Raw genomic sequence first — 21656 nt, 5'->3', positions numbered from 1 at the left:
CTTAGTATTAGATTTCTTTGGAAGACTGGATTGCTTCAAGATTGTTTTTAGAAACCATTCATAAACATAGTCTGTGTCCTATCTTTGCCACTCTCACTTGATTCCTCTTTATCTCCCTTATCTACAGATTAAAAAGGGTTATATACAGACCTATTGAGGAATTTGTACTTAATTATACTTTGAAATTCTTTAATGCATGAAAATGCCATGAAATGAAGGGAGTCTTGAGCTTAACAGCCCATTCTTCAGTATGTCCTTGTCCTAAGAAATGATCTCTAGAAACACCAAGAGAACTGAATACATTCAAGTTGCTAACTAACTATGTTTGGAAAAATTATGATTTAAATACTTAGAATCTCGTCTTTTAAGAAAATTGAGGAAGAAATAAGCTGGTATAGTTTCCAGATAAAGAAACATGTACAGTTTGGTATACTAGTAGATTTCTTTAATTTGAAAAAGTAGCTTTTAATCCCATAGACATATGACAGTGTATCCTAAGATATCTGCTGCTTCATTGCCATATAAGATGAAAAGGTTGTCCAATATTGTGTATGATGCTAGAATGCAGACTTTGAGTAAGAAACATAGCTTATGAAGTCACTCTAATAAACTATAACCTTTTGTATTAAATTAGAAATTCTTTGCACTTAGGAGTATTTAAAACAAAATATTTACTCTTAAAAAAAATTAGGTACTCTCTACTTATGACCATCCAGAAATGCAATCTTTTTTGCTCTTTATCCAAGCTCAAGTTTTGGGATTATATAGTAAAGATGTGTATCTAGTTGTATGTTATCTTGCTTTTACTTAGGAATCTTGATCTGTAATTGACAGGGAAACAGCTACAACTTGTTGCTTCTCCATTGCACTTCCATTTGTCCATATGTGTGTTCCTCTTTCTTAAGCTAAAAGTAAAGAATTTAAACTAAGACACTTTAGAATACCTTATTTTTGTCTGTACATTTTGCATAATTAATAATCTATTTATTATTATGATATTAAAACCAAGTTAGCAATGAGCAAAAACCAAAATCAAATAAAAAATTTACTGCTGGATCTGGTTATAAATATATGATTAGTGAAAGATGAGGTGAAGTTTTTGTGACTCATTTTCTTTATTAGAACATGACATAGTGGTATTTTAAAAATTGAATGTTCTAATACATTTGAAAAGTTAGTAACACAGCAGGTGACAGTATGGGCAAGTGTAAAGTGAATGTTTTGCAATAACTAGCACTTGGGTGACCTGGAATGTCAGGACTAGAAACAAAGGTGTGTGTTTGTCAATATATTTTACGTGTTTTACAGACTCCTAAGGGAACAGGGTAAGATACAATTTCACCTTTTCTGTGCCAAAACATTTTAATTATATCTTCTTCCAACTACAGCGGTTCAGTAACCAAGGAACTGACATTGATGCATGTGTTGATAAAGCTGCAAACATTCAAAATGAGATTAACAAAGATTTTGAGGAAAGGGTGACAGCTAATTTTGCACAGTATTCTGCATCTAATTCAGGCCAGTGTAATGATAGAATATTTTATAACTATTGTGTTATTCAAAAGGATTTTTATGATGCTTTTGTATTTGTGAATATTTTGGTGTCTTGCTTAGTGAACATTATCTGTGCAATGAGAGAAGACTTATATTTATCCATATGTTGTAATCCCACACTATTTCTGAAAGAAAAGGAACCTTTTAGTATAAATTTTTTTATGTAAATTACCCTTTATTCAAGTAACTGTTTACCTTAAGCTAATTTATCTTAAATTTACTGATTTGAAAAGGTACAGTGGCACCAAATTCACCAATTTTCTAATATTGCTTAGTGTGCGTTGATTTTAAAAACCCGAAATATTTATGTTGAATTTATTTAATAAAATTGTAGTTTCTTTATTTTCCTGAGGCCCTTTGAGCACATTTCAGTGTATTTCTTTGCTCTTCTGTTCTTTTCTTGAAGGCAGCTGACAGTCTTCTTTCTCTTTTCTTTTTGTTTGTGAAATTTTCTTTTTTTCTGTCCACTCACTTCTCCATCTGCTTTCACTTTTGTCTGCTTGGGCCGTCTCTCTCTCATCCCAACTTGATAATGAGGAATGCAGTGTGACCCTGACCTCTATCAGCCCATGCATGACCTTCTGACTCTACCATATAACCTCTGACCTTCTCTTTGACAGCTTGATTAATTACCCTGTGTTATGATTTATGAGTAAGTGCTATGTAAAAATAATAGACAACAGGTGGTCCTCTGAAAACTTTTTGTGGCATGTTTTCTTTTCTTGACTAACTTGAGGAGCTATTTGATGTTGGGAACTCAGTGGGACAATGTATGTTTGTCTGTAACAGCAGCATTTTTACATATTCAATCATAGCCCTTATGTCTGGGAAGCTACCAAGAGAAGCAGAACTGGGATGAAAGTTTTAACAAAAGTATTATCAGATTGTTGTTACCAAAATGCACATTTGGGTGGAAATGCAAAACTGAGTCAACAGACATTTCAGTCTCAGGTCACGTCTTGAGAAAATTGGAGGGGGCATTTTTCAAGCAGAGCTGCAGTTCAAACAGCTATGTTTACTTTAACGCTTCACTAGTGACTTCTGATTGGTTGTCATGACCTCATCTCACTGTTGCACCTAGGATGTTGCAACAGTGACATATGCATCCCCTTCTTATGATAAAGATGGGAAATAAACAGAACATACATCTTTCAGAAAGATGAATGGACAGTAGTTTGTCCATTTTAACCATGGGCAGATTTAGTTTACAGATCAGAACACTCTGGGCTTCATTTCCCTGGGGGATTAACTGTGATCTTGCCGCAAACAGTCTAAGATAGCATGTTGAACTTGGAAAAATTTGGCTGATAAAGCACAGGAAAATCATCTCTTTTTAGCTCCTTCCTTGAAGGCCAATAGATGGTTACATAGGTCAAGGGATCCCACTTTAGCCTCTGACCTCTCTGGTCACATATGGCATACCATGTTGGTAGATTAATATGCAGGGCTGAGTACTTTCAGCTCATCATTCATTTAGCCAACCACATGAGATTTGAAAAGATACAGAATTTGCTTTGACTATCCTAGATTTCCATTGAGCTTACAACTAGTGACTAACAAGCAAAATTAACTTGTGTTAATCTTCAATTTCTAACATCTAGTGTAAGGCTTTATGGTGAGACTATCTTGCTTTTTGGTCAGGCACCTCTTAATTATCTATCTGCTCATCTTTGTGAGGAGGGCACTTCTGCATCTATTTGATTCAGATATCAAGGTTCTTCTTTAGTTCATTGTGCTCATCACCACCTGTCTACTTGAGGCCATTCCAACCTTAGGCATCATTTTCTGATTGAATGATAAATGAACTATTATTAGCAAATATATTTATAAAACTTAAAAATAAAAATGACTTGGAATCCCAAGTTAGCAATCTAAATGAAAGAAAGTATTTGTAATGAATGAAATGCAATGGTTAGAAATAAAACTTGAGGTAGTATTTAAGAGTCTAGAGATTTAGCCTTGCAAACACTGGTCTGAATGTAACACTATCATTATTAGTAAGTTTGATGGGATGAATTAAGGGATAAAGCATGCTTTTATCATTATCTGTCCTAGTGTTTCCCTCCTAGATTTGCCATAAGAAAACATAGAATTAGTTAACTATAATGTGCATCAGTTTTGCCTCTGGAAATTGGCTTGGATAAATCAAATTGCAAACTATATTATATCTTTTTAAAGATTGAAGAATAAATTTCCAAGTGCATTTGAAATAACCTAACTTTTCATTTGACAAGAAAGTTATTCTTTTTAAGGAGGGATTAAGTATAAATGCATGGTTTTAAGAGCTTAGATATAAGCAAAAATGCTAATTTTTGCAAGTAGTTATGGAAAGTTTTAGAATATTATTATTTATTTGAAGCCCCTGTTTATAGAGTAGTTTTAAAGCACTTCACAGTTGATGGGTGTTTGCCTTTTTTCTATTTCTTCATTGAAATACTGAAAAAGAAAGGACAATTTAAGAAGTTGCTTGCTTCATCTTTATTGAAACATTTCATGTGATCTAATTAATAATATTTTATGCCACATTGTCATTTTTAATGATTGAGATTTTTTCTGTGCATAATTGTCATATGAATATTTATTTATTCTCCATAGTCTTTCAGTAATCCTTTCTAATGCTACATTATAGCAAAATTGGTATCACATATAGAGATACTGAAACCTTTCAGAAATGTTAACTATTTCAAGAATGTAATGAAGAGAAGGGCAAACTTTTAGTGTCATATGTTTAGTGTCATATGTATGTATGTTTCTGTACCATTTAGAGCAGTAAGATAGGGTTAAAGTAGTGATATGTAATTGTTTCCTTGCTTTTTCGGTTTTATCAGGATATAATTGAAGTAGCATGTGATAGCTTTTATTAAAAATGAAGGATCATTTTTATTCACTTATTATTTGGAATACTTGGAATAACAAAAAAGGATAAAAATAAACAAAATTAATTTCTTTATGTAGTGATTGGAATTCCTGTAAATCTTTTTTGAAAGTTGGGAACACAATGATTCTGTGAGATGGTTGGAAAAAATGCCCTTGGATAAATATTCAAGATGATTTTTGCTTGGATTTGTTTTATCTAAAAGTCTGATACGTTTAAAATAAGAAGCCGTTTTCTATGAAATCCAGGTGTTACAAAGAAGAAATTTTATGTTTCCCTTCTAATTGATAAAAATCCTTTAATTGATTTACATAGTAGTGATTTTAAAAATAGAATCATTTTTCATCTGTTGAAACCTCAGTGAAAAATTGACATTGTGTCCTTATAACATTGGACAAATGAGTCATGTAATTTTCTGTTACATAATCAATAACTTAGACAAATTCTACTTCTTTGATGATTTATGTGTATCTTTTTTAGACTACACATGTAAAGGTTCAGATTTCATGATGCATGTAAAACTGTAATAGACAAAATAATGTTTCACTTTGTATTACTCAGGGATTCCAAAAAAAATTTGTAAATGTGTATCTTCAAATCATGTTCCCCTCCCACTTCCATCATAGAATCACTTTCTTTTACTGACTGTATGGATTTCAGATAGCATGACATTTGTCATTTTTGAAATATTTTTCATTTGTTCTGAGTTTTTAAAATTGGAATTCAATTATTAAGTAAGCTTTTACAAGTTTATTAAAATTTATGTTACCTTTAGTTGGAAATGTTTCAGGTCCCTGAAGTGTTTTTTAGATTTGAAATTTTCTGATTTCTTTTCTTCTCTCTCTCTCTCTCTCTCTCTCTCTCTCTCTCTCTCTCTCTCTCTCTCTCTCTCTCTCTCTCTCTCTCTTTCTCTCTCTCTCTCTGTCTCTGTCTCCATCCCTCTCAAGATCCCAGTTTGGGATAGCTAGATTCTAAAGCATGTGTTTAAAGAAAAGTTCAATTCAGCTGAGAGAAGAGGGCAGGGAAGGAACATGACAGGAGACCACTTACTCATGGTACAAAATCTAGTAAGGAGGCAATTTTCTTTTTGGCCTATGGTGACCTTTTTTGACTATGTTCCTTACTTCAGAGACAGTGTATTGAATGCCTCTATTTCACCCTGTTTAGCAGAGTGCAACAGCGTCCTTTAACTTAGTTTTGGTGGGAGGGGAAGTTATAGCAGAAATTTGAGAAGGGCGTGAAAAGTTGTAAGAGGCACAAGGAAGAGGGGTAGGAACTTCCTTCAAATGTGATTTTGATAACTAGTCAAGTGTGTCCAACTGTAGAAAATCACCAAGTGACAATCTGTCTACCTGACAGTGATCACAATGTACTACAAGACTTTTGAATAGCTATACAGATTAGAATAAAGCAAGACCGAATAAAGTATCTTTTGTTGGTATAGCTTTGGCTTACCAGCTAGGTAGATAGGAATTTTTTTAAAAAATCTTCTCATATGCTTTGTGTTTGAGATGTTTAAATAAAAATGAAGCATTTATTTCTGCCTAAGAATATTTTGCAAGCCTTTCATAAAAGGGGCTTTTGACTAAGAATTCTAAGAGATCATATGATCTTAAAAGGATATATGTTGAATAAGTATATCCCTGTTAAATCAATCAATTTTGTGTGCATTGAATAAATGATTTTCAAATCTCTTTTTTAAAAAGTTCTGTATTTACACTCAAGTCTTCTAGAGTAGAATTAAGAATCCTTTGAAACCTATATTTTTATACCCATACTTCTCAGACACCTCCCAATGTGTACCCTCCTCTCCTCGAAGTCAAGGTGATTTAAAAATACATTGATTGAATGAAAAGAAAAATAGCCCCAATACAGTTTTGTGTTATTTAAAATAACTTGAAAAAAGTCAACCAAGTACAATAGCAACATACTTTACAAAGTAATAATACTGACACCGTGATAATATTGATTTATTTTTAGTGGTGCTATCAGTAGTGTGGGTTCTGATCAGCCTCTGATCATCAGTTGGATAAAAAATATGACATTTAAAATTCAGTTAAGGTCTTAGAGGAATTGTTAAGGTCCTAGAGCATGAATTTTTAAAATAGATGGGTTGTATTTTTGGGGTAGACATGAAACTCTATTTAAATTTAATTATCTGGAAGTTGATTCTCTTTGTATTATAATAAAGTTCCTATTTTCCTATGATCATGTTGAGTTTTATAAATGTATGAATATTGTGAATATCACAATTCCTTTCAATGTGCTAGAGTATTAGTTAGAAAAAGAAAGCTACATAATACTTTCAAAATGTCCTTTAGCAAATGTTATTCAGGAGTTAGTAGTGCTAACTTTTTGGGTTTTTTTCCATTTTTGCTTTATTAAGTTCAAAATGTTTAAAGCTTTCAAAAATGGATCAATTCCTCCAGTCCCCCAATAGTCAAAGATCCCCAGTCCCCAAATGGAAAATTGTACATGTAAATTTAACCTTTATTAACAACTTAACTAATATTTTTTCTATCTTTGAAATATTAAATGTTTAGTGGTTATTAGTCCTCAATTTTAAAAATTATGATAATGACTTGAAAACAAAAATTTCAGAATAAAAAAGTAATTTCTATATACTACAGTAATACATTTTTTAAAAAGTTTTAATTTGTACAAATGATTTGTCTAACTTCCTGACATTGAATAGACAAATCAGTTGCAAAAGATGGACAATGGATAACTTCTACTCATTATGTGATCATTAATGCATAGAATATTGGATACATTTTTCTTCCATTTTTTTTTCTTTGTCAGTATCCAAAGACAACAAAACAAAACATAAATGTGGATGAAAGGAAAGAAAACTCATTTAATTCAACATGAAAGCTGTGGAACTCCATACCATCTTGTTTATTTTTCTCATAGCATGTCTTCTAAATAGTAAGGACACTTTGAAAGTTTAAGTGTGGTTGGTGCTTGTCAGTGTTCCCAAAGATTATTTTTCTTCAGAAGACTAGAATAAAACCTTTTGGTTTAAATTAACAACCTTCATGTCATATTTCTCTCTCTCTCTCTCTCTCTCTCTCCTTCTGTTATATATAACATTTGCTTATTTACCTATGCTATCTTTATCACAGTATATTAATGAAATTCAGATGGTCAAAAGAAAAAAACTATTGTCCTAATTATAATATAATAATTTATGAAATATGTCTTTGAATTTACTTAGTATAGAATGTTAATACTTTTTAAAATTGGAAATATTTTTAAGATTACATTTTTTCTCTTTCTTTTTACAACAGGAAGGATATGGAGTAATAGTACTCAATCCCAATGAAAACTATATTGAAGTGGAAAAGACCAAATCACAAGTGCATTTATCTTCTGATGGTTCAGATGAGCCAGCAGAAAAACGTGAAAGAAAAGATAAAACCTTCAAAGAAGCAAAGAAGCGGCGTGATTTTTATGAAAAGTATCGTAACCCTCAGAAAGAAAAAGAGATGGTGCCATTATATATTAGAGTAAGTCAAATGACTATATTTTCCTTCGTTACTTGATATATAATTTTTTTCCAATTTTTTTTCACATGAAGTACTTGGCTTTTTCAGCAGTTTACTTCTGGGAAGCATCAACTTCTTAAGAGTTTTTAAATTTCCCAGTCACAACATAACTTTGATAAAGTTCCCAAATGCATCATTTCAAATCCATGTGTCATTTCATGTAAGCTTCAAACAAAAGTATGTTTTCTTTTGGGTCAGGGTCTCATTTGTGGGAAATCCTTTAAAACAATGTTATCGTGATATTCATATGGAAAACTTTGAAAGACAATTTTACAATCTGCCATGCCTTTTAAAATACTATGTCATTCTGTTGTCCATTAGAGAGAATATGGATCATCTAATAATTGTAAAAAATGTATTACCTGCTGAATTAATAATGTACTATGCCATATATCAATGTTCATCTTGTGTGGTAGCAGTTTTATCAGGTAATGTTATTTTCATGGGAGCAGCCATTCATTGTATCTTTGCTTAACTTCTGAAGGCAGATGAAGAGAGTGAGGTTTATTAATATCTTAATAAATATTTAAGTTAGAATAGTTCAGGAATGGTATAATGAGGGAACTCTGTCCCTTGCTCTTTTCTTACTCAATGAACCTTTGCACTTGGTAATGCTAGCAGCATGAGATCCTTAGAATAGTGCTTCCAGAGGATTTCTAATTCTGCAGGGGGCACAAGCAATTTTATTTGTACTTTGACATATTCTGCTTGATATACATACTGTGGATTTTGAATTTGAGACAATTCATTCAATTTAGTTCTTATTATAGAAGGTGGATGGAAGTTTAATTTAAGAATAAAGTTAAAGCTTGTCAGACATACCAAAGAGGAAGCAAAACAAAATGGATTTATTCTTCTGATGAAATATTTGGAGATGTTTAAAGAGTAGAATAATTACCTTTCTTATTTGTACTGTGTTGTAGTGATAATGTATCACATCCTACAATTTGGCTTGGTTTAGAAATTACAAAAATTAAATATAAACATACCTTATGCTACTTTTGAGAAAAAAATGAAAACTATTTTCCCTCACAGATTATACCTTCCCTTTGTGGAATTTTCACTCAAAAAAAAAGTATACAGCATTTACCCACATGTCAGTTTACTGAGTAAATTAGGATTGCAATCAAATAAGGAAGGAGGTTCTCAGATTCATAACGCTTTAAGTCAGTCCAAAGCAGAAAGTCCTTCAAGAGCCTCAAGTTTCCCCATATAGCTTGTAAAGCCAAAGAGAGAGGGGAAAAAAGCATGCACATATTTAGTGTCACATGAACCCTTATCAGTATTTGAAAACATCAAAAATTAACAGATTTTTAGATCAAATAACATTTCTTCTTTTCCTAATTTAGTCAGATCAACTCTTGTCTAACAAAAACTTTTCTGAGTTCATAATGCCATTTTCTCATCTTCTAGATTATATGAACTTCTCATGTCTCTTTAACATTTTGTGATATCGTAAAATAAAAAATTTAATCATTTTTTGCTTGGACTTTCTAGAAATGAATTTAAAATATTTTAAAATTCATGTAACATTAGTAGTATTGATTTAACATTTTGAAATGAAAACAAGAAATGAAACTTTCTATGTGTTGAATTATGTATTTTTTGCTTCCTTGGGCTTTTTGTGTTTGTTTTTAACATGTACAATTTAAGGATCTGTTTCTGAAATCTAATTCTCTAGGTCTTATTTCTTCTTTTCTATCTTCTCTTTATCTTGGCTCCATTTTCCCCTTTTGTTCTCTTGTACATGTGCACTTTCTTTATTCTGTATTTCACATGTTTCATTTATTCCCGTTTTTAATTTTTCCTGAATTTAACACTAAAATGAATTTTAAGCATATTTCTATTTCCTCCTTATCTTTTCCCCCTTTAATTCTTTCATCTGTTCTATATGTTCTTTTTTCTTACTTTTCTATCATTCTTTTTTACCTTCTTGTATTGCATCTTTCAACCTTTTCTCCTTGTTATTCTGTGGTATTCCATTTCTTCTACAAAGTAGCTCTTCTTCCTCAGGAAACAGTGAAAGACAAAAATAGATCATGTAAATTAAAATCCTATGTGCATCACTCACACTCTTAGATATACAATAGTATTTTGTATTTCACATCTTTTCACTTAAAAACCTCAGAGAAATTTGCAAAGGAACAGAGATGGATATGCTCTTCAGAATATTGCCAGATAGTGAGGTTTTATCCTTTCAATGCGAGATGAGGTGAATTGCTCAATGTTTGATGCATTCATCTTATAGGTCACTAGGATTCATTTAGAATTTGCTGTTTCTAGTGTATTGTGATATTGTATCCATTCTAGTAAAAGAGGAGTGTTTTACAACTTTGAGAGCATATTCAAAACTAAAAAGTTTTTTTTTTTAAATCTTGAGGATACCTATATATACATATAACTACATATGCATTGGTGTATATATACACAAACACACAGAGACAGAATTTCAAAAGTCTTATTGCATTTTTCAGCATTTTCAGTATTTCATGGTATTTCAAGAATATCATGAGACAGATATTTTTCTTAAACTATAAAGATATCTTATGAAGATCTCAGGTGTTAGTCTTGTTCCCAGATATCAGCTCTTTAAAAGAGTTCTGAAATAATTTATCAATAGTAAAACTTCAGCACAGGGAGATTATTTGAATGTACTCTTCAGTCAATCCATTGTGATTTAATTTTGATTTTTAAAATGCTGACTCTTATAATTAAAGAAAAATAATAATCACTTAGTATTTTAGTATCTTTCTCAAGAAACTTTTCACAATTTAGTTAATCTGCTTATTGTTCAGATGAATGAATAAAGATAGAGGAGTAGCATTTGTTTTTTAATGAACTTTGTAAAATTTGTTGTCAACACAACACTAATTTCTGAATGAAAATAGATCACTGCTTTCTTCTATTATACTTCTCTATGTGAACGTTCTGTTGTAGTCAAACTGGCTTGTCTTCTAAATATTTCTTGTATTTTCCCTCATTCATATATTGTTGCACAAGCAAGTATCTTCTTTTCCTCTTCACTTTAAGAAATCTTTCCTATATTTTAAGGACCAATTTTGGCCCCACCTTGTCTCTGAAGTCTTCTCTGACCAAGGAAACTCATAGTGATTCTTCTTTTTTTGAACTTATGGAACTTATTGTCCATACTGTTTATTATGATAGTTCATCATTTGTCTTGTAACGTCTCTTGTATTGTTGTTTCATACTTATTTAACTTGTCATGTGTCTATATCTTGTCCTGTATTCTTAATTTGCGTAGGGCTTTTGTGGGATGCTTAAAAGCAAGGAATATTTCTACTACTATTTTATTTTACTGACAGAGGCTTTCATGCAATAGGCACTCAATAAATATGTTTTAATTAGTTGTTGGTATTTAAAATTAGCCTATTTGCTAATACACAATTGCTATGTAGATGCTAGTTTTCTTCTGGACTTTAAGCATTCATTTGGATTTTTGACATTATTCACATATGGCTCATCACTTAAAAAGAAATATATCTTTTAAAAATAACCAACACTAGAGAAACTACATAGATAGTACACTAATATTTACTTGCTGTACCATTGGTATCCATTTATTTATTCTATCAACCTTTAATAAGATTGGGACATTAAAAAAATAAAAGATAAAATATCCATTTGGATTGGTAGAGAATTCAAAATTGGGAAGGAGAGAGTAGAAAAGTCCCATATGAATAATAGTTGACCCATATTTAAGAAGAGATTATCAGGAGATTTTCAACATAGTGCATATTTAATAATGACATCTTGTTTTTATTACTCATGTTTAGAAGAACTAGACTCAAATTGCCATTTATTAACTGTAATCATCTTGGGCAAGTTGTTTCAACTCTCTGGGCCTCAGTTTCCTCATCTATAAAGTAGTGAGGTTGGATTAGACAACTTTTTGAGTTTTCTGCAGCTATAATTCCATGTTTTTCTAGTTTTTCTCCCGTTTTTGACCATTTTGTTTTCTTAGTATATTAAAATATGTAATATTCTCTGTTTAAAGAAAAATTTTCCTTTTTTACAAATAATTGCAAATATTTAGCATAGCAAAGCACCAGGAAAAAGTACAAAATAAAAATTTGAAACATTAAGGTTACAAAAGTATAATTTTGTTTTATGTACCAAATGAATATCAGATATGAGTAACAGATTGTGTACTACATTTTGATACATGAAGAACAAAGCTAGAAAGATCAAAGTACTGATTATTTTCTGCTGTAACTTTACTTAACTATGAAATAATGTATTTGCTGGAATATATTATAGCTTATTAAGGGGATTGATTTGGTCTAGGCAATAAACATCATGTCAAACATGCCTGGCAGGAAAGCCTTCTTAATATGTTTTGTAATAAGACAGAATTTTTTGTTCTTGAAAACATCTGCCAACTGAATTCAAGAGTGAAGACAGAAAATGTCATCAATTTCATAGTAATCTTATAAATTTAGTTTCTTTTTCAACAACACAAATAAAGATATACAAAATTCTCAATGTTAGTCATTCCTGGTAATATTATTTTATAAAATGATGAAAAAATTATTTTTATATAATGTGTTAATTAATTCATAATGAATTTTAATATTCCAACTGATAAAATTTTAACAAGCATATTGCCAACAGATCATTTTTAAAGCATCTGTTTTTTAATGTGTTGGGTGGAGAACTGAGTCAAATGGCTAAATATGTACATATATTCTTTTTAAAAACATTTCCATCCCCACCTCCTACCCCTTACCCCTCCCATGATTACATATACTACTTTGGTGTTTTTTTCTTTAGACCACCAGGGGCTGCTGGTGTTCATACTGGGTTTTGCTTTCCCCCAAAATTAAATTTGCCACTATAGTCCAAATGTAAAATTTCACCTTTGTTTCTCATTCCAAATCTTATAGGTATATTATCAAATTATATAAGACCATCAGCTTAACTAGTGCATGTTTATCTCTGTTACATTAATATAATTGTTTCAAATTTTGTTTCAATTTTGAAAGAGTTAGTCAGATTTTTAAAAAAATAAATTCTGCTCAAGTGTTCTTTAAGTAAAATAGTCATCATGTGAGTTATTTCATGCAACATGGCATATCAACAAGTAATATTTGAAACTAACAGAATTGTAGTCTTTCTGTTTTTTTCAACAAATATGTACAACTTTTAAGTTTGGATAAAAATATATTTTAATCTTAGTTTTCTAAGTCTCACCTATGTACCTATTTATATAACATTCATCTGGGGGCTGGCAAAGATAAAAAAAAACAACTTTTTTTTTTAAATTTTGGTTCAGATTTTAAAGAAAGAAGACTTTTTTGAAAGGTTTGAATTTACAGGACAGTTCTGTGAAAAATTAGATGGTAAGATTGTTAAGATTATTTTCTATGTGTTTGAATTGCATTTTAACACTATATATTCACATTTATTGTACATGCCAATAGTTTGTGATTTTCTTTGGATGTAAAAAACTTTCCAGATAATGGAGACAATTCTACTTCCTAAAGACTTCTTTTCATGAATAGTATGTTTTACCTTTATATATATATGTGTGTGTGTGTGTGTGTGTGTATGTGTGTGTGTGTTTATACATATTATATATCTTAGATAGTGTCCTTAATTAGTAAGAAACATTTAGAATTTGTCTTTGTTGATATTTCTATTCTCAATTTAATGATTTGTTTCTTTACTTGTTAGCATATCTTGCCACATCAAAAGTATTAAAAATAATAAGAACTACTCTATTACCCTTAAGAAAAAGAGATTAAATCAGGATAATTTTAACTGTCCTCAGGTTCAGTGAACATGATTTTGAAATAATAACCAGATCCCAAGGAACATGGCCATCATTCACATAATTAAATTTCTAGATTACGTTGAAATGACAATAGATGCAAAACAGACCAGTTTATAGATTATCAGTGAAAATTAACTGTTTAGTCAATATTACTTATTATATAACATATAACAGTAATTATATAACATTATATATATTATATAATGAATTCTGAAGATATGCTATAAGTGAATATTTTGTCTGGACATTATATAGTACATGCTGAGAATGCAAAGACAAAAGAAAACAGGCCACTGATAAGAAAATACAAAATAATTTTAAGTAGGGAAAACACTGAGAAATGAGGAAATCAGGAAAGTCTTCTTACAGCAGATAGAACTCAACATGAGTTGTGAAGGAACTAAGATTCTAAGAAGTCAAGGTAAAATAGGAGTGTATTCCAGATATGTCAGGCAAGTCACAAAAAGAGGTGAGGCAATATTGAGTTTAGAGAACAATGAGTTTAGGGCCAGTTTGACTTCAGTGTAGAAACTGTAACTGGGAATGATATAAAATGGATCTGAAATGATAGAAGCCACATTGCAGCATTTTAAAAGCTATGCTGAAGAATTTTATTTTGTCCTCAAACAGTAGGAAGACATTTCATGGCTTCAGTTTTTTTGAATAAAGGAGTGTCATAGTCAGATTTCTGCCGTAGAAATATTAAGTTGACAGTTGTGGGGAAGATGAATTAGAGAGAGAAGAGCCTGTAAAAGAGGTTACCAACCAGCCAGAAGCAAGCATTAATTCAGGTGAAAGATGATGGGAGCCCAAATTAAGGTAAAAGTCACATGAGTGGAAAGAAAGAGACCTCTATGAGATATTTGTTCACTGGTTGTCTATAAGAGGTGAGGGAAAGGGAAAAATCAAGGAAAACTCTAAAGTTGTAAATTGTGATCACTGGAAAGATGCTATTGAGCAGGAATTTGGAGATCTGGGCATCATATTGATAGAGATGGAAGAGAGAACCCATGAGAAATGGGTTCATGAGAAATGAATTGAGAGGGATAAGAGAGAGAGAGAAGAGAAAGGAATAAAGGGAGGGAGGAAGGGAGGAGAGCGAGAGAGAGAGAGAGAGAGAGAGAGAGAGAGAGAGAGAGAGAGACAGACAGACAGACACAGGAAGCAAAGAAAGAGAAAGGAGCAAAAAAAAAAATAAACAACGTCCAGATTGTAGCTGTAAGAGACATTAATGCTGAGGAGATAAGAGATGGATAATGATCTAGAAGTAGAGACTAAGCAGAAGCTGACAGATAGAAAAATCAGAAGTAGTATCTTGGAAGTCAAGAAAAAGAGAATATTAACAAGAGAGAATGGTCAGTATTATAAAGCTATAGTGAGGACAAGTAGAAGGCTGAGAAGAGACTATTATTGAAAGAAGTCATAGCAAGGGTAAGTGGATTTTTTTTTTTTAAGTGTAAATGAATGAATGAGACATTTCCTAAGTACTTACTGTAGAAAGGTGCTAGAGTTATAAATAGCAAAGCCAATTAGTCCCTGCTTTCAAGGTGCTCACATTCTAATGGGGAGAAATCACAGACATGGAAGGTTTTAGCAACAAATCATATGGAAAAGACCCATGATCTTTGGGGTGTAGTAGCAAATTGTAATGCTGCTTCTTTAATATCAGCTATATCAATAAAAAAATCATATCAGTTTCTGATGGTGGATTTTACCAGAGACTTTGGTGGGAAGAACTTTCTGCATTTGCAAGTGGCTGTGACTGTAGCCCCTAGGGAAGAGTTGCTTCCCAAGATGGTGGCTGGGCTGGAAACATTGCTATTCCCTAGGTTCTTGGGGATAGTCCCCAAGGGGGGGACTTTTGAGGGATTTTTTTACATGCAGACTTTAGGAAATATGGTTAGGGATAGGAGTAGTGAAGCTTAAAAGACTATTTATTTAGAGTAAGTCTTTGCAGGGAATGTTAAAGGGATGCATTTTGGAAAGGATTACTTGAAATAAATGAAGACCCATATGAGATAAAATAACATGTAAAAAGAAATATTCAGGTACTTTTTCAATTCCTCAGAATTTTAGAATAGTATCATTTATCATTTATTTCTGGGTAGAATTTGTTGGTGATGGTGAACATGTATGTTATATTGGTAGTTTCTAAAATAGTAAGAAGATAGGAGGTTGCCATGATACTCCCTGAGATATATCCTATTCCCTTGAAATAGGGTGTGCAGAAAACAATATCTTATGTATCTGTAAAGCTCTAGAGACCCTTTATTATTGTTCAGTCTTTACAGTTGCGTCCAACATTTTGTGACTCCATTTAGGGTTTTCTTGGCAACAATATTGGAATGATTTGCTATTTGCTTTTCCAGGTCATTTTACAATTGAGGAAACTGAGGTCAACAGGGTTATATTACTTTCTCAGGATTACACAGCTAGAAAGTGTCTGCAGCCAGATTTGAACTCATAAAGAGAAGTCTTTTTGACTTTGGGCCTGACAGTTTATCAGCTGCATCACCTAGATGCCTTTTCTAGAGTCCCTAAGAAAGAACTATGTTCCTGTCTTGCCAAGATAAAGATTTTTAGGATTCAGTGTAGTATAAAAACGTAGTAATGTAGAATGGACATTTTGGAGAAATGTTAACTATTGTCTAATACACTCAAGAAGTATGATGAAACAATCAATGACTATACTTTGTTAATTACCTGTAGTATGCAGTGGGTATAATTAGCTGAGCATCCAAACTAATCAATGAGACCCTTTGCCCTCTTTTTACTTATAGTAGTATGAGGAATAGGAAGAGGCGTAGGTTTCCAGTGATGGAAAGTGATAGTGATAGAAACATTTTTGAGGTTGAAAGGAAAGGTAAGGTTATGTCTTTGTTTTATTTTCTGTTGCTTGCTGCTACTTGGAATTACTATGCTTTTCCTAAGCTAATTGAATTGCTTGACTATGGTGTGAAGTATTTAGTAACACTAGTTGTATTTAAAAGGAGGTCTTTTCTCATTGGTGGAATCTGAGCCAAAATAAAATGAATCCGCACCCCAAGAATTGTGAGTAACAGATAAGTGAGATTGCCCTTAAACTTCAAAGAATTCTGCTTTATGTAGACTATGTCTGGGATCAGGCTTTTTTTTTTTTTTTTTTTTTTTTTTTTACACTTTTTGTCTACTTTTTTTTTACACCTCTTTTTTCCTCTCTAGGTTAAAAATTAGAGTTTTGTTTCATTTGTCACTGAAATTATTTCTGAACAGACTAGTTCTTATTTTTATTGTATTTCTTATCCAGTGGGGATGGTGTTAAAATGATTTTGATATTTACATTTTTATATTTTATTTCAGTTATGTCACAATATTGCTGTGGTATAATATATGATTGAAATTGGAGTAAAGTATCTACCATAATTTTTCCATTATTAGGAAGTGAATAATAGATTCAATTTATATATATTCAGTTTTGTTCAGTCATTAAGTTACATGTGATTCTTGATGAAGCCAGGCCCTTCTATCTACCACTATCTGTCCAATAAACATTTTTCTATGGCTTTTCTAAGACTTCCTTTTGTCTTTGTAACAGCATTGGGAGATAGATGCTATTATTATCCACATTTTACAGATGAAGAAACTAAAATGGATAGTTTGTGTCTTGTTCAGAGTCACACAACTGTTAAGCATTTGAGAATGGATGACTCAGGTCTTCCTGATCATAGATGCTAATGCAGTGCATTCACAGCATTAGAAAACCACATCCAAAACTTTATTTTAGGAGTATTTAAAGTACTCCTAATTGGGCAGCTAAGTGGTCAGATTGAAGCATATGGCCATGGTTTGGCAAGATATGAGTGACAGAGGACCAAGAGGAAAAGGGATTCATTGGATGATAATAATGTATTGTTGAACTAGTGCATCACAGAGCCCAGACTATGAAAAAAGAAAGTTATCTGAAAGTAGAAGTAATAAATTGGATAACTGGGCAGGGATAGAAAACTGGAAGAACATCATGGTCAGTTTGAGCAATAGATACAGGAAGAATGAAATAAAAGAAGAGTTTAAAGGACTGGACGCTGTTATGATCAAAGGTCTTTCAAATTATTTTGTATTTTTTTCATATATACTTACATAAACTTTCTGTCTTCATTTATTTTTGTCTCTTTCTGTCCCTGTCTCTTTTTGTCTCCATCTTCCTCCTTTTTTCCTTCCTTCTCATGGGTTTAATTATCATCTCTATGTAGATGATTTACAGATCTATATATTTTCCCTATCTTTCTCTCCTGAGCTTTAGATTTGTATCACCATCTGCCTGTTGGATATTTCAAACTGTATATCCCATAGAACCAAAATTTGTTTTTATATCCATAATATTTCTCACACAGCTTTACTGATCCTCAATACCTCTCACTTGGACCATTTCAGTAAAGGTCTTGTAGTTCTTCTCCCTGATTCACATTCTTCACTCTTAATTCAAATTCCACACAGTTTCCAAAATAATTTTCCTTGGGTACAAACATTACTATTTAATTAATCAATCAGTTATTCAGCATTTATTAGATACCTGCAGTGTGCCAAGCACTGTTTATTTTCTTACTCATTAAACTCTACCAACTTCCTTTGGGATAAAACTTAAAACTGCTCTTTTGGTTTCTAAAGCCCTTCATGACTTGTCCAGTCTGGCTTTGTAGCCTTATTATATAGTATTCCCATTCCCATATTCTCATCCATCCAAACTAAATTTTTGTTTTTCCCACGACATTCCATCTTCAAACTCCATACCTGGATATTTCCCATGCCTGGAATAGACTTCCTTATCACATTTACCTAATAGAAATTTTCACTTCTTTCAAGGCATTTAATTACCACTTTGTCTTCAGTTCCTCTTTTTATCCAGCAAACTTCTGGTGTCCTCCATTCCTAATGATCTTCCATGTAACAACCTTTTATTTATTTTGTATTTTTTCCAAATATATTTACAAATTGCCTTCTGCAATATGTGTATTCCTTGAGAAAAGTAGGAAATCTTTCTTTCCTTCCTTCCTTCCCTCCTCCTTCCTCTCTTCTCTTCCTTCCTTTCCTTCCCTCCCTCCCTCCCTCCCTCCTTCCTTCCTTCCTTCCTTCCTTCCTTCCTTCCTTCCTTCCTTCCTTTCACCTTTTTTTTCTTCCCTTTCTCCTTTTCTCTGTTTCTGTCTCTCTAACTCTCACTCTCACTTTCACTGTTTATTTTTTAGTGTTTCTAGGTACTTAATAAATGCTTATTCATTAACTGATGCTCAAAGCAAGTAATTTCAGAGTTAAAGATCTGAGAAACAGCAGTTATGGCCACTCATAAGATTTATTATTTGACTACCCCTCTATTTGAATGGCATTGGTGGAATTAACTATTGGAGTTAAGTTGACTGATGAACTGGGAATCCAGCATGTTTAAGGAGACATCAGCATGCACATTGAAGTGCTCAGATATTAGAATTGTTACAGCCGCTTGTATAGCCATATATCTATGATATAGCTCAGGATATGTACGGATATTCCAAATGTTTGAAGCCTGAATTTGATAAGTAGACACAGGGATGAAGGGAGCATTGGGGAAATTCCAAAAATAAGAGCTGATTTGCCCAGAGATAGGGAGGATGGAGAGTTTGAAATGCTTTCAGGCCACTTTAGTTAGTGGACTCTGGCTAGAGTACAGAATATTTGGAAGAGAAGTAGTATAAGGTGAGGCTAGAAAGGTAAGGTAATTTGGAGGTCTTTGAATGACAGGATAAGGACATTTAACTTTATGTAGTAGAGAGAAGATAGTCAAAAAAGAAGAATTACATAACTAGATCTATAACCAAGCAGATTTTTTTTCATAGGGATGCTTTAGGAATCAATAATTTCACTGGAATGGATAATTCCTTCATTAATTCAAATAACTTTTGTATACTTTAGCAGAAGATTTTAATGAGTAGAGCCCAAAACTGATTACCTAGTAATCATTCTGGATTAACAACTATAATGATATGTCACTGAGCTACTAATAATAAAATAACCCCAATCAAAACTCACTTTAAGATTTGTTATGTATTTTCCTCACAACCACTCTGTGAACTAGGCAGTATAAGTGTTATTATGCCATTTTACGTATGAGGGAATTAGGAGTTTTGAAAGGCTCTGATTCACCCATAGTCACAAAGCTTTCCATTCTACAACTTGATAGAATCTTCCAGGGATGAAATTCATCAGATGTCATCCTTGAAAACCCAGGTTCCTGGTAGAACAAATGAAAATGTAAACTGACCTTTAATCCTTTGTTGTTTCCTCTTGATTCTGAATCAGTAATACTAAAAGTGGAGAAATGTTAACACGTTTATATTTTCATATAAATTAAGCTAGAAGAAATTTTTTTAAAAACCTGCTCCAGATCTTATCAAAAGGGAAGCCTGAAGACTTTTCTTAGTGAAATGAACAAAGTCCACTGAAGTTGGTTTTTATGCTTCCTTAAAGGCAATAAAATTATTTAATAGAACACTTAATTACTTAGCCTTTTGCCATATAAGTTTACTGTTCATATAAGTAAACAAATCACCAAGAATCCTGACTCTACTGAGTAATTCCTATGGTTTAGAGGATTAAATCACTTAACTCCTCTGGCCTCAGTTTCATCAACTGTAAAATGTGAGTAAAGGGTCAGTGGTTAAATTAGATGACCCCCAAGGGCCATCAAACTCTAAGTCTGTGACTTTTTGATAATATAATTTTACTTTATGCATTGTAGTCTTTGGAGAGAAATTCTATGAAGAATTTGACAAAATCCTTCTAACCAAATTAAAAAAAATACTTTGAATAATAGTAACTTCAATGCAAAAGTTGGCATAGAGGAAAAAGATGAAAAAACATCTATTGGAAGATGTGGTTCATAGTTAAAAAAATAAAAGCTTCATGACTACATATCAAGAATATTTTCTTCAAGAAGAAAATCAGAAAATCCTGGGCAGCAGGAAATAATATCATAAAACATGAAACCAATTATATTAATGGACAAAATATAATTCCTGACATTAAGCTCAGAATGCTGTGAGTCTCTATATTATGATGAGGCAAAGTTCAAATTATTGACCAAATTAGAAGACAAAGAAGAAAAAAGGGCATTGTTGTTTTAATTTTAATGGTTGTAATTTGAGCTTTTTAAGCAAAATAGCAAATGATAAATAAATGAGAATATAGATATTGACTGTCTTACCATTTCTTAAGAGACACTACAAAGTAATCAACAGAAGAAGGATGGAAAAGAGAGCAAATTTAATTTTTACTAAGTAGAGACAAGACAATAAAAGCAAAACCAATTGAGAGAACAAGTTCATTCCCCAAACATGTAATAAGGGGATGAATTAGAAAAACTGTGAGCAGTATTACCTAATAAGACAAAAATACATTGAGGAAATGAGCTTGTAGGGTACGTAATGTCCTAAGAATATTTATAGATGAACCTAGAAATCATAATAAAGAGACATGAAAGAGATCTACTCTGTTACCTACCTTATAATGATGTTTTTTTATTGATAATGATAGAGTCTAGATATAGTACTCAGCACAGTGATAGATTCATAATACATACTTAATATTAATTGACTGATTCTGTTCAGAATCTGGTGTGCTTCCTTGAGATGTGACAATGACACTTATGAATATATAGGCAGAAAGTCAATCAACTAGAATTTATTAAGTGCTTATTGTGTGTATTTGAAAGAAGTACTGTATATCTGACCAACTGTGTTCCATAGATTGTTAATAGATAACAATTATAAGAACACTGAAGGATTTTATTAAAAGAGAAAATTCTCAGAAGAATAGAAAATACTCCAAAATGATCCTTCAACCAAAAAAAGGCAAGCAAAAAACTTCTCATACTTCACTT

General features: G+C 32.0%; 1 protein-coding gene and 1 long non-coding RNA gene across 4 annotated transcripts in view; one reads left to right on the top strand and one right to left on the bottom strand.

Annotated features, from left to right (window-relative positions):
* Positions 1 to 9981, bottom strand: part of LOC116423452 — a 22202-nt gene extending 12221 nt beyond the window's left edge. The window contains exon 1 of the long non-coding RNA XR_004234069.1: positions 9907 to 9981. This is a non-coding gene — a long non-coding RNA (uncharacterized LOC116423452). The remainder of the gene's footprint in view (positions 1 to 9906) is intronic.
* The window catches only part of FAM172A (family with sequence similarity 172 member A), a 501056-nt gene that overhangs the window by 215255 nt on the left and 264145 nt on the right, over positions 1 to 21656 (top strand). For all 3 annotated transcript variants that reach the window (XM_031967600.1, XM_031967592.1, XM_031967603.1), the window contains one exon: positions 7720 to 7938. In XM_031967600.1, coding sequence (XP_031823460.1) covers positions 7720 to 7938 — 219 coding nt within the window. The remainder of the gene's footprint in view (positions 1 to 7719; positions 7939 to 21656) is intronic.

This window comes from Sarcophilus harrisii, chromosome 1, assembly GCF_902635505.1.
Source record: "Sarcophilus harrisii chromosome 1, mSarHar1.11, whole genome shotgun sequence".
NCBI classification, from domain to species: domain Eukaryota; kingdom Metazoa; phylum Chordata; class Mammalia; order Dasyuromorphia; family Dasyuridae; genus Sarcophilus; species Sarcophilus harrisii.
The sequence above is the reverse complement of the archived record's forward strand: the minus strand, read 5'-3'. Positions and strand labels throughout refer to the sequence as shown.